Source organism: Cladophialophora psammophila (genome assembly GCF_000585535.1).
Source record: "Cladophialophora psammophila CBS 110553 chromosome Unknown aczJe-supercont1.4, whole genome shotgun sequence".
Taxonomy (NCBI): Eukaryota; Fungi; Ascomycota; class Eurotiomycetes; order Chaetothyriales; family Herpotrichiellaceae; genus Cladophialophora; species Cladophialophora psammophila.
In genome coordinates this window covers 1,219,430-1,232,208 of record NW_006912925.1, presented here as the reverse complement: position 1 = coordinate 1,232,208, position 12,779 = coordinate 1,219,430, and the positions used below count along the sequence as shown (strand labels likewise).

General features: G+C 51.8%; 6 protein-coding genes across 6 annotated transcripts; 2 read left to right on the top strand and 4 right to left on the bottom strand.

Moving 5' to 3' along the window:
- Positions 1-366: 366 nt before the first annotated feature.
- Positions 367-1,425, top strand: A1O5_03361 (uncharacterized protein; the record flags this gene model as incomplete). The annotated part of the gene is made up of 5 exons (XM_007743972.1): positions 367-484; positions 535-679; positions 739-816; positions 866-947; positions 997-1,425. 5 exons carry the CDS (start codon positions 367-369, stop codon positions 1,423-1,425), a joined length of 852 nt encoding a protein of 283 aa, XP_007742162.1.
- A 277-nt stretch (positions 1,426-1,702) lies between these two features.
- Positions 1,703-4,327, bottom strand: A1O5_03360 (uncharacterized protein; the record flags this gene model as incomplete). The annotated part of the gene is made up of 7 exons (XM_007743971.1): positions 1,703-2,369; positions 2,420-2,584; positions 2,630-2,851; positions 2,905-3,037; positions 3,091-3,290; positions 3,365-3,872; positions 3,925-4,327. The coding sequence occupies 7 exons, from the start codon at positions 4,325-4,327 to the stop codon at positions 1,703-1,705; spliced, it is 2,298 nt and encodes a 765-aa protein (XP_007742161.1).
- A 615-nt stretch (positions 4,328-4,942) lies between these two features.
- Positions 4,943-6,674, bottom strand: A1O5_03359 (uncharacterized protein; the record flags this gene model as incomplete). The annotated part of the gene is made up of 2 exons (XM_007743970.1): positions 4,943-5,180; positions 5,251-6,674. 2 exons carry the CDS (start codon positions 6,672-6,674, stop codon positions 4,943-4,945), a joined length of 1,662 nt encoding a protein of 553 aa, XP_007742160.1.
- Positions 6,675-7,754: 1,080 nt separating this feature from the next.
- On the top strand, positions 7,755-8,748 carry A1O5_03358 (metal-dependent hydrolase; the record flags this gene model as incomplete). The annotated part of the gene is made up of 2 exons (XM_007743969.1): positions 7,755-7,811; positions 7,924-8,748. The coding sequence occupies 2 exons, from the start codon at positions 7,755-7,757 to the stop codon at positions 8,746-8,748; spliced, it is 882 nt and encodes a 293-aa protein (XP_007742159.1).
- A 156-nt stretch (positions 8,749-8,904) lies between these two features.
- A1O5_03357 (DNA primase small subunit) lies at positions 8,905-10,494 on the bottom strand (the record flags this gene model as incomplete). Its single annotated transcript, XM_007743968.1, has 1 exon — positions 8,905-10,494. The coding sequence occupies one exon, from the start codon at positions 10,492-10,494 to the stop codon at positions 8,905-8,907; it is 1,590 nt and encodes a 529-aa protein (XP_007742158.1).
- A 475-nt stretch (positions 10,495-10,969) lies between these two features.
- On the bottom strand, positions 10,970-12,367 carry A1O5_03356 (uncharacterized protein; the record flags this gene model as incomplete). The annotated part of the gene is made up of 2 exons (XM_007743967.1): positions 10,970-12,303; positions 12,352-12,367. The coding sequence occupies 2 exons, from the start codon at positions 12,365-12,367 to the stop codon at positions 10,970-10,972; spliced, it is 1,350 nt and encodes a 449-aa protein (XP_007742157.1).
- Between the last annotated feature and the right edge of the window lie 412 nt (positions 12,368-12,779).

The following is a 12,779-nucleotide window of genomic DNA, read 5'->3' as shown; positions in this document are numbered from 1 at the left end:
CAACGTTGCGGGAATTGAAACCCGGGGAACTCGATTCCATGCACAGAATACCGAGTACCAAGGGAGATAATGAGACTAGTCGGTCTGTAGGCAGGGTGACCGCAATTTCCCGCTCGCATCCCCCATCCACTGTGACGAACGGCATCTGTTTTATTTCGTTCGGAGCCCTGCATCTCGCTGTTTTTCTTGAAGCCACAAACCTGACGAGTAAGGGACCACGTCTTTGCCAGGGGAGAATCGAAAATGTACCCCAGACAGATGTGCATCAGAACCCGTACTCTGCGCATACTTCACCCGATACCTTTAACCCGCCTCGTAGTCCCGAGGCCTTTCGTTGCAAGAGAAGGCGCTCACCAAGCTCGAGCCATGTCGACCGAGAACACCGCCCCAGCGACCAGACTCGGAGTATCCAACGAAGACGCCTATCGCATGAGGTCGATACAAGATTTGATGTCTCTCAAAGACAGGGTCACTGTCGTCACTGGTACGTAAAGAACCGGACTCAGACTGCTCCCTGTTTCTGAACGGCCGAAGGAGGAGCACGAGGCATTGGTTTGGCACTAGCAAGGGGAGCTGCGGAACTGGGAAGCGACATCGCTGTTCTTGATATCCTCGAAAAGCCATCTGATGCTTTTCTTGATCTCGAAAAAGGACTAGGCGTGAGGGCCAAATACTATCGGTTTGTCTGCCTACCAGTGCCATAGTTGCGGGGTATTTTACTGACAGGTGTGCTTCCAGCACAAGCGTCACTGATCCGGATGGCCTAACTCAAAGCTTCAAAGCTGTAGTGGAAGATTTCGGTCGGATAGACAACTGGTAAGGCGAACTTGTATGGGGAGGGGACGCTGTTAACCGCGCTTTGCAGCGTCACAGCGGCTGGCATCGTGCATGACAAACCATTCCTCGACACGACTTGGGACGAAGCGGCCAGGATTCTGCAAGTCAATGTGGGTTTGAGGCATGTCCACGTCGACGAGGCTGCTAACTTTGGTGCAGGTGATGGGCACAATGCTCAGCGCACAACTGGCTGCCAAACAAATGCGAGCCCAGAACACTGGAGGGAGTATCGTGATGATAGCATCGGTGACAGCTCAGTCTGCCCTGCCAACTCAGAGACTGAACATATACGCTGCTTCCAAAGGTGCTGTCAGGTCCCTTTGCCTACAGCTGGCAGTGGAGCTGGCTCCCCTTGGAATTCGAGTAAACACAGTATCACCTGGCTTCATCGCCACCGAGATGACCAAAGGGTTGGCCCTCACAAGACCTGAGTTGTTGACAGTGTTTAAGTCTGCACCGCCACTGGGAAGAATAGGCGACAGAGCTGATCTCAAAGGGATCGTTGGATATCTTCTTAGCGATGCAGCAGCGTATACGACCGGCGCTGATGTCCTCGTGACTGGCGGTGTGCATGCCGGTCAGCTGTAGACCGAAAGGCGCCAGGCCGAACTGAAAAAGAAGTGGCCCACTTATAGCCCTTCGCGTTTAGAACGGAGGTGGCCTTTGTTGGTAATTTGCCTTGGAAACCGTGGTCTCCTGCTATTCATCCAATACTGTCAATTATATTCGATATAGCGGTCGCTTTGACGTTAAGCACTCTTGAGGTACATATTATGTGACAGACTTTGCCACTTATTTTTGAATCTGGGTAATGTAGATTGCAACATGAGTAGTAGGCTCTCTCCACCGGCTAATCCAGACGGCGTCACGATTCTTGAGGGGGGAAGTGAGGCAGTTCGAGGTTGGTGTAACCACTCCAAAACAGAGTTTCGAGGGAAAAGTCGTCGTACGAGGTATCGAAAAAGTTAAACGCAGGGTCTGCCTCGCTCAAATTGAAGCCAAAATCGGAGCTCCCCTGGCTCTGAGGAGATTGGTGTGTCTGCAAGAGATCACTTTCGGCATTCGTGGGTCGCCGCTTCTTCGATGGCGCACTTCCCGCCTCTTGGCCGTCGCTCCATGGATTTTGTCGCTTGACGTTCGACTTCGATCTCCTGAGCAGGTCACTCTTGATGCCCATGATTACTTCGAGTGCCCTTGAAGCACTTTTGAAGGCAAGCCCCAATTCACTCAATGCCTGACAACAGATCTCTAAATTCTTCCATGCACTGTTGCTTCGAATTGGATCCGTTGCTGCACAGGCCGCGAAGACATGGATCAACGTCGCCGTAAAGACGAGGTGGACGGCCTGAACATTGATTCTCCTGAGACTGTACTGGCGGCGATAGGTCTGAATTAGCCTTGCCAGGAAATTGGCCGAGTTTGTGCAGTGGTTGCGACCAGTCGTAATTTCACCCGTGGTGAGACCCGGTAGGGTCTTGGCGGACGCGAAGAATGGTCGGAACGTGATGATCATAATGGTATGATATTGCATGCTAAGACTCCATCAGCCTTTAGAATATGATAAATGAGCGTGCCTACCCACTGGAGCTGGAGAACGTGTGGAAGGTAGAACGCTTTTTTGTCTAGGTTATTGACAGCCAAGCTGGGTGGGAGGTCCCTCTGCCAGCCCAACAGCTTGTCACGCATCTGGTTGGCAAACTGATACAGCTGTCTGGCGTTTGTCGGACCCGTCATACCATCAGGGTATCTGATTCGAGTCAGAAACTTCTTTGCGAAGCACATATAAACTTACAGCGTTTCCCTGATTGCGGTCATGTGTCCACATAATTTCACATTCCAAACGCCCAGCTCGTCAATTGAGTCCACCATGCTAGGCAAATCTATTGCCTCGCTGTCATCATAAGGGGACCAATACCTTGGGACCCGACCTGGGTTAGCTTCTTCCGCAGAGAACTGTACAGTTATATGTTTGTCGTCCAGTGCGACGGGTCTCCCGACGTACAAGCTCCACATCCTGGTATGCGGTCATTGTATTGCCACAATTTTCACAAAAGGAGATGTAAATACCTGTCGTGAACGAAAACTCCGCTCCATATTATTTTCCGAATCATCCCTTCTTCGCATGAGATCAAACCTGCCTGAACGTATGGCTCCGGATCAAGATGAAGGCCTAAATCGACTGCGAGTCTGACGGCCATTCCTGCGCCACCGAGTCAGCGTCAGCCAGTATGATGCCGTAGGGGGACCTTGTACCGCTATCAAGCCAGCCACGTGCATCCCTGGTGAGAAGGGCCTCAACGGCACTAAGAATGACCAAGGACTGAACTGTCGACAGAGTGGGTGCGTCCATCTCGAGTTCCAGAAGCAATTTCGATCTGGTGGCAAAAAAGTCCGACAAAGGATCAGGCAAATGAGGATAAGTCCTAGAGGTAAGGGTCGCTCCAACTGAACACCTGAGAAGGATGATCAGCCAACAACCAGTGACAAATTTCATACGAGAAAGCATCAAGCAGGCGAAGTTACTCACATTGCATTGGTCAATACTTCTGAGTATAGCGTACTAACTTGACCTGCGGCTTTGCAATTCATTCGTTCGCGCCAGAAGATGGACTCGTCGACAACATGAATTGAAGGCTCCTCCCAAGTGAAGTACAGTCGCAAGAGGTGGTCTTCGATGCTTTCGTCGACAAAATGACCGACACCTGCTCCGCTAAGCAGATCGGCACCTTGTTCGGACGGAGAGCGGAATTTGGATCGCGACAGAGAGAGCGGTCCATTATGAAGAATGTGCAAGTTAGAAGTAGCCCCGTAGAAACGTAACTGTCCGTCCTCGGCGATTTGTAACGAGCCCATCCTCCCTGATAGCTGATCGAGCAAAGTGTCCTCACTGTGAGTAGGAACTATTGTCGTTTTGAGATCGGAATTCGAACTGTCGGCATGAGGCACGTCCGGAGAAGACTCAGAATAGAAGTAGCCATCATCGAGATGGTTGCCCGCCACGAATGGGGCATTCCGACCATGGTGGCTGCCTTCTCCTGGGCCCAATTCAGTACGTTATTTCATCTTCCAAGCACGAAGAGGGCTTACCCTGCCATTCTGATATACCGAAATCTGGCTGGGGTGTGACCGGGGGAAAGCTCTGGGGCAGGGGTGTCTCTACCGACCATGATGACACAGCTTGATCGTCCACCAAGACGCTCTGAACATGCAGCGGTGGAGGGGGAGGGACATCTATGCCATTGGCGATGAGTAATGACTCGAGTTGCTGGCAATAGCTCGTCAAGGCTTGCAATCTCTCCTTAGGAGCAATTTTCCGTTTGTCCACGCCATGCTGGAAGACGCACTCCTGGCCGTAGAGGACGCAGTTCGAGCATCGAGGACTAATGCCGTCGCACTTTATTTTGCGCTTGCGGCAGCCCAGACAGGCGGTGGTGACATGCTTGCCCTGGCGCTTCGGTAGAGGATCAGAAGAGCTGTTTTGGGTCGACATCAGGCTCCTTTGTCGCTCGGAGACTGCTGGGTCCGGCTGGACGGCATGGATTCAATCAGCGATGCGTGCTCTGACCCCGCGCGAATTGGCGCCCCATAGGCTGTCGTTCTTGTTGATGTCAGTATCGCAGACTAGGGCTCAAGGGAAAAAGGGACGTGCTGATGGGACTCGCTTTGAAGAGTAGAGGCTTGAGAGACTGATGGGCGAAGATAATGGGAGAAGGAGTGTTAGTCAGAGGGCGGAGCGGAGGTGAGGTATGGGGCCAGGGCTGGGCGCGGCACCTTTTGCGGGGAAGCGAAGGCGTCATTTCTTCTTCTTTCCTCCTTCCCCCTTTTCCCTTACCCCTACTCCGCCCTACTAGAGACACGGAACAGGTACGAACAGAGAAGCTACAAAGAGGTCCCTTTGCAGTGAGACTGGCGAGTGAAGCAGTTGTTACTCACACAGGCACCCCTGTCCTCTAACATAACGACGGAACATGGTATCCCTGGGTATACACTGCCAATACAAGTACAAGTCGCTGTCCACCCGCTCTAGTGCCCGTCGTCTATTCCGTCTAGTCGATGTACCTAGGAGATGAATTTTGTCCATGACTCCGGTGCAGTGGTGGGAAGGTCACCGCCGCAGCGATTTTTCTCCCTGCAATGCCCTCTCGGCCCTCAGATATAGGTCTACACACAAGTTTTGAACTGCAACCAGTCCGTCATCCTTGCTGATGTTGCTTAACCGATGCAAAATTTGCAGCATATATCTCGACACACTGAAGTCTGACACGGAACTTTCGTCGAGTGGGTTGAAAATGATGTGGGCGAGGACGACAACCAGTGCTGAAACAATGGTTTCCAGTGATAACCTGCAAATAACTGTTCGTCAGCACAGGGCTCGGTTTCAAGTGTCTGATAAGTACTGCCGGCTAAACTTACCAATTGCAAGCAATATCGTCGCCCGGGATCAATCTCAAAAGGTCGATAAATCTTCGAGCATCCTTGTGCAATATACCCGCTTTCTGTTTCGACATTCCCTCGATCAACCCCTGTGCTGAAAAGGCGTTATTTCTTGTGCCGGGTGCTGGCAAAATGCGAGCCCAGAAGGCGTAGGCAGTCGAAAAATAGGTTGATTCTAGGACGACAAAGTGGACCAAGTCCGACCGATGCAAAGCCGCACGCAGATGTTCGGCGTCGAGCTCGAAGATCCAATTACGACGCCATTCCTCCAGCCTTGAGTTGATCGCACGTAACTCGACATCTGCTGAATGTTCCGACTTTCGAGCTGTGCGCGGTAACGAGAGTTGCTCCCCAAACTCAGCCTGGAGCAAAGCAAGTTCCACATGAAGTCGGAAGATGTTGACCTTGAACTCCCCACTAGCGGCAGTGATTTCCCCAGCTGCATCTGGCTGGTCATCCGTGGGTAGTTCAACGTTGATGAGTCTCGGAGTCAAGTTCGGTAATCTCCCTGCCCTAAGATTCATGTCTACTTCCATGAAGAAAGCAATCCAGAAAACGCGTTGCTGCTGGACTAGATCAACAGTATTAATTAGTTCGATTCCTCGGGGATCATTGACTCGAAGATCCTGGACGACGCGCAGTGCCAGAGAGACAAACGTTTGGGCTGGGTACGGGCGCGAGGAAGTTGATATTACCACGGCCAAGCCGAGAAAACATTGGGCTAGAAGCAAGGACGGTCGTAGTACAAGCAGTTCTGGAACCGCATCGAGGCATTCTTGCAGATAGATTTCGGCATTCTCGGTGTCTTGAGGCACCCCCAACGGACTCATAGCACGCAGGCGGTGTGCAATTCCTAGGACGACCTTTAGTGCAACCCATTCGATCGGCTTCCCGTTGACCCTTCCATTATAACAGTCCTGGAACAATGATGTGATAACTGCTGCATTGAAGAGTGGAATTGCCGCGTTGAAATCCACCAGAAATTCTTGAAGCAAGAAGAGCCCGCCTTGAACTGGCGGAAGCGAGCACTTTTTCGATCCATTATAACGGACCTGAGGGCGAAGTTCCTCATCAGTTGTAGCGAGAGCCGGGGCTGTTATGGTAAATTGCGAATCCGAGCTGGGGTTCCACTCCTGAGTCACGTCGGTCCCAAGCTGGTTGATTTCTCGGCTTAGAGAACGCGAGAAGTCGCCTTTTATTCCTCTCAGTTGGTTGGAACCGAGCGCTTGCAGCAGTGTCTGGCCTGGCGATGTTTGGGTACTGTCTGCCACTTCCGCTAGAAGCGTATCCGACACATACGAGGTCTGTTCCGCCGGAGATGTGGTCGACGGTAGCGATGAGGGAGTCATGACATCCACCCGTTCCGGGAGGCCGCTCTCTGAAATCTTTGCCGCGACCGACATTTTGATCAGTTCCTCTAGACTCTTCAGGCGCTCTTCAAGATTCTCCATCTGTTTCCTACTCCTTGTTAGCCCGAATCCTACTGGCGGAGGGGAGGACAACAACTTTTTCCGCTTCTCCCGCGGTTTGGTGACATGTGTCATCTGGCACACTGATTTGGACTTCTCGCACGCCGAGCACCTACCGCCTGCTGTCTTCAGGTCGCATTTCCTCTTTTTCAACCGGCAAAGATCGCAGGCCTGAATGACCCGGGGTCAGAACCATCCCCATTGAATGTTCTGAGCATCGCGACCTACCTGGGCCATGTTGCCCGTTTTGGGATGCTGTGCGAGTGTTTGAGACATGTGTATGCCTCCGAGGAAGACGGATGGAGACCGGACTGGGCCCGGCCAGGAGCCTTGCAGACGTACAGCGTTCCCAGAACAGGAACAAATATAACGCTGCTGAAGGTGATTCGGAACTGCAGATCCGACCGGGTGAGCTGGGCAAAGGCAATTTAGACTAGTAGTGGGGAGTGGTGAAGATTGAAGTCGAGGACGAGCATTTGAAATGGACGAGGAAAGCCCATGACGTGGGAATCGGCGTCCTGATTGTGCGATTCTGAGTAATCCGATCCAGACTTGGATCTCGAGCCAAATTCTCAGCAATGACCCCGACGGGCACCACGGGAATATCGCGCTGAGATGCGAGATTCAACTTCGAGAGGCGGGATCGCAGCCCGGCTGACAAAACATGATTGCATCCGGCAACGCGGAGAGTATTTCGCTCCGCAAGGCCGAACTCACAACCGCCAACTCATTTAGGCACCCCAAGACCACGTGCCGGTACCAGTAACTTGTAACAAGTACTGTACTTGTAGTCGATGGGGCTCAGCCTTGCGAGTAAGCACGCCCTGCACGCCCTGCACGCCCCGCACGCCCTACCGAGTATTACGCATGCCAGCCTCGTCTCTTGTTGCCTCGGCTCATTCATTCACCGGCCACTGCTTAATCCTCCCTACTCGGTATTTACCGGCCTTCATTCACTGGACATGACCTGCAGAGGACAATTGTATCCTTCTCGGTAGGTGAGAACTCGTCGCCATGGCATCAGAACTGAATGTTCCCATTGTTGATGTGTGGGCAAATCCGATCGCCCTTGTATGTGTTCTGTCCTTGGTTATGAGATCACTAATCTTTACGCTGCGCTTGCTTAAGAGTCCATTGATTCCCTGTGCGCATGCCGTTTGAGGCTTCTGACGATGGGTTCTAGGATGGTATACCAGAAGCCAAGCGCCTCTTCAGACAAAGTCATGCCGATCCTGCTCTCCTCGCTCGTCGACCCACGCCCCAGGAGTTGGTGGCCATGATGGACTCGGCAGGGGTATCGCAAATCTGTCTGGCATCATGGTGGCGGCCTGGCCAGGTAGTCTTCTCCAACGACCAAGTTGCCGAGTTCACCAGAGCTTATCCTGATCGAATCTTCGGCCTTGCATCCGTGGACTTGCTCGACCCAGTTAATGCCGTCAGAGAACTCGAGCACTACGTGGTGAACGAGGGCTTCAAGGGTTTGCGTGTCGTCCCGTGGCTATGGGGCTTGCCACCCACCGATGCTCACTACTGGCCATTGTACGTCAAGTGTATTGAGCTTGACATCCCATTCTGCACCCAAGTTGGTCACACCGGCCCTCTGTGTCCGAGCGAAACGGGTCGCCCAATACCTTACATCGACACCATCGCACTGAAATTTCCTCAACTGAAAATCATATGCGGCCATATAGGATATCCTTGGACTGCCGAAATGGTAGCCGTCGCTTGGAAGCATGAGAATGTCTATATCGATACCAGCGCATATCTTCCGAAATATTATCCTCCCGAGTTGATTACTTTCGCCAACACGACTGGCAGCAAAAAAGTCATGTTTGGGACAAACTTTCCCCAGCTGACTTGGAACGCATGTGTAGATAGCGTTAGGCGACACCTGTTGGAAGAAGGAGGTTTGCGACGCGAAGTCATGGCAGCATTTATGGGTGGTAATGCAAGGCGGGTATTGAAGCTGGATGCTCCATCGGCGTGGAAGGCGAAAGCTTTGCTATGATAACGTGCACGAAAGATAATTTACGATATGCAAGATGCAAGTAGTGGGCTTTCCAGAAAACTGGACTTGGTTGGAGTTTGTGGAGGCAGCAAGACCAAGTCAGGCTGAAGAAAATGAGCGCTGTGCTCGGCCTTCACCAAAAATGGCGACCGCTCTTCAAAATTCCATCCCGTCGGCTCCGGTGACTCCGTCTTCGTCCCGTTCTCTTTTCACTCGAACCATTTCGCTCTTGAGCAAGGATTTGACAAATGCGTCAAACAGTTCGACGTAGGGTTTGAGACTGGTCTTTTCCCAATCATTCAGCTTCCTCATTGTGACGCCATCCTCAATATACCCGTTTGCTCGTTCGTCAGGTTCGTCGTTACTGCCAAATTGATCAACTTCTCTGAGTAGTTCGTTGAGCTTGGGCACGGAGAGCGGGTCAAAGGACTCGGCTCGGCTCATGTCACCACCGGCTGTGATGGGCACGCATACTCGTCCTGTGCCAGGGTGCACGACAAAGGGACTTTTCAGCAAATGGATTCGCTTCTTGCCGACTTCCACATCCAGCCTCGGATATGTGTATTCGAGGAGAATATCTTGCTTTGCTTCGACCAAGGCCTTGGTGTCCAAGGTCTTGCTGACACCAGTCTTGGCCAGAGCATCGATATCTTCCCATTTCCTGATGCTCGGTCGGTCTGGGCTGCTTGACCACTTCTTGACCAGGGCCTCGTTCAGCGCCTTGTCTGGAAGCAACTGGAGGAGACGGTCTTGTCCTTTCTGAGACATGAAAGGATCCTGGTCGATCAAGACCTGCTGAAAGTATGGCTTCAAAATCTCCAGGCTTCGAGCAATGTGGGGGTGCAGTGGCCGCTTGAGATTCACTCGTTTGCCACCTTGCACACCTCCCTTCAACACTTCGAAGTACCCGGTGATAGCTTTGCGTTTGTCGTCGTCTAATTTTCTGGCTTTCTTATCACTGATCCAGGCGTGGACGCCGCGACGTCCGGAATAAATCCAAATGATGTGTTCAAAGCCAAAGTCTTCTCTCAGGGCAACATCGACGACTTTAATTGCCATTGTGGCGAAGGACCAGCATTTGGAACAAATGTTTGCCTTTTCACAGCATGTACGAATGTCGTCGTAGTCCGTCAAATCAATGTCGAAGACAATCTCTTTACTCAAGGGTCTGAGCATGGAGCTGTTCCTCAGCGTCTTTCGCTCCCTTGGGTTTGTAGTGTAGACTGGACCAATTTCAAACCGAGAAGGAATATGTTGCAAGATGTCTTTGCGTAGCAAGTCCGCTGTAGGGTAGGATTGATATCGAAGATACGCGTCGTTCGGAAGGGTCAATGCGAACTCTCGGTTGGTGAAATCTGGTCCTGGTTTAGGGGAGTGGTTGAGCCACTGGAAAAGGGCTCGAAAGGGAAAAAGTCGGGCATAGAACTGTTTCATTATGGCCGGATCGGAATATGACTCCTGCTGTAAAGTCGCAGTGGCGTTTTCTGATGAGCCCGGTGCCGATTCAGGTGGTGAAGAGGGGATGTTAGCTTCGCTGGACGTAGGGACGCCGCTTCCAAGATCGTCGTCATCACCACCGCCCTCAAATAAGTCTTCCAGTGACACAGGCGGCTGGTTCTCAGACTTTACTACGGTATCATCTTCAATTCCGTCCCGGTCAACGCCGGGTGCTGGTGGAGCGTTGGGGAGGTTAAGATCTTCATTCTGAGAAGGCGAGAGTTGATGCGGTGAAGAATCTCCTGCCATCTTGATGCCTATATTGACTAGTTGTCAGAAGACAGTGGTTTGTACACAAGTTGGAGATATTTGCTCCGTTCACAATCATGTGGCAGATCAAGGCGCGTAATAATTGAACGCGTTCCAGACGCGTTTGATGGCCGTCTGATCCCGTCTCGCCGTGTCATGACTAGTCCATTCTGTCACGTGAGATCGCCATATTCGCCTAATTCTATCAAACTGAATCTACATAGCCATTCGCTCCAGTCGATAGTGTACACAGACTTTGCGACTTGGGTGATAGAAGAATACTGAGAAGGGTCTTGGAGATTAATGGAGCATGCTTTCATTTTGGTGGTAATATGGAGTGTAATTTCCCCAGTGAGATCGATACAGTATCAAGATCATTCTAATCTAATCACCAAAATATCATCAGGGAGGCCTCGTGGCACATGCCGGCGTTTAAGGTGGCGGATATAGAGAAACGAAACAAGGGTATTATACATCAAGGCAAATTCTCTTTCACTTCATTGGCATCCGAGAATGGCCCAGAATCATGTTTGACCAGCTCTGGCCGCAAGGTCGGACTGTTGACGTTCATGTGCTCAGGATTCCGGGCCCGGTTGATAGCATCCTCAATCACAGCACTCAGCGTGGCGCTACCAGTGTGACGGTGTGTTGGCCCACTCGAAGAGCCTTCTTTAGAGCCGTCCAGAGAAAGAATAGCGCTCACGGATGACGACCTTGCTGAGTGATTTGCGGCAAAGGGCTGCCTCGGTATTGCGAGAGGTGAGATCGGTGAGTCATCTAGGACGGTAATGGGAGTTGTGGTGGCTGGAGAAGCCACAACTTCCTTTTCGTCCACGAAAAACGGAATGCTCTCCTTGGAGCTTGCTGCAGTACTGCTCTTTCGAGCAGCTTCTTTAGCAAGATTTGCGAAAGTAGGGACTCTAGCCGCCGGGTTGGCTTTCTTGACCTCAATAGGCCGTGCAGTTACATTTCTCGCGACAATGGAGCTGTTACTGCTTCCCATTTTGGGCATCTGTGGAATTTGTGGAGTTCTCGTGCTTGGTGTTGAGGATGTTCCTGGCGTGTTTGAGCCGGATTTGACACTCACAACATTGGCTTGTGCTCGGAAGGCCTGCTGAGCTGGTATTGGTGGGACAATAGCATCACTTCGGTAAATGGTTGTCGCCACGCTATTGCGAGCCAGACTAGGCGCAAGACTGATTCTCGGGTCAATAGAGGAAGTATCTGACCAGGTAGAATCTCTCAGGTCCTTCGGCATGAAGAAATGCTGCTCCAGCTGGGGTGATGAGGTGGAAGAGTGGGAAGCAATCCCACCAGGAATCGAGGGTACAGGCGGAATCATCAATCCTGGTGAGTCTGGGGGTGACCGGACGGTCACCCCTGGAATGTAGGCGATCTGAATGACATTTGAGGCTCGCGTAAACACCGTGGAGGCTATCGAATGGGCAGATCTGGTGGACTGACGGTCGGCGCGGTGAAGGGTGGATTGGTCTCTCTTTTCCGGAGGATCCCAAGCAATAGCTCGCCGTTTCTTACGCATTCGAAACCGGTAGACCAAATAAACGATGGCAGCCAGGAGGAGAACACCACCCACAACACCTCCGATGATACCACCAACCGGTGTGGACTTTTTGGGCGCCGATTGTCCGGGCAGAGATCCAATTTTCACGCACGTCGTGGATGCGCAGGAGTCGCATGATTGAGCAGTCAAGGAGCACGTCTCATCCACGCTGCATGCCGGGCAGCTTGGAGGATCAGGGGGGCATTGGACGCAGCGCCGAAATAACTGGTGTGCAGGAGACTCGAAAACTGGACTCGATATCAGCTTGATTCAAATATCTCAGTGGGGGCGCATACGTTTGTTGGACGCCATCGCGGCGTCGTTTTCTGCAAGAGTCAAATGTTTATCTCCCACAATAGCAGAGCCACGGGTGAATGGCACTTGGCGAATTGGTCGTATTGATCCCGCGTAAAATTTCTTCTTGTGACTCGTGAAATATCTGCTGTCGTAGCGCTTCCACCTCCACCCTAATGTCTTTCACAGATATCAGGTTGACACAACGTCGGAGAATGCAATACTGAAATGATTATGAATAATGCCGAACGGCTGTGGATCAACCACGAGTTCTTGGACTGACGAAAAGGAGGATTGCGTGGTCGAAAGGAAGCGACTGGACAGTGATGGGCTGGCTGCCTGGCCGAAAACAGACAAAAGAATGTGGGACGAGACAAGGTCTCTACAACATGCCAAAATTCAACTTGAAAAAGACTGAATCGAAGTAGGT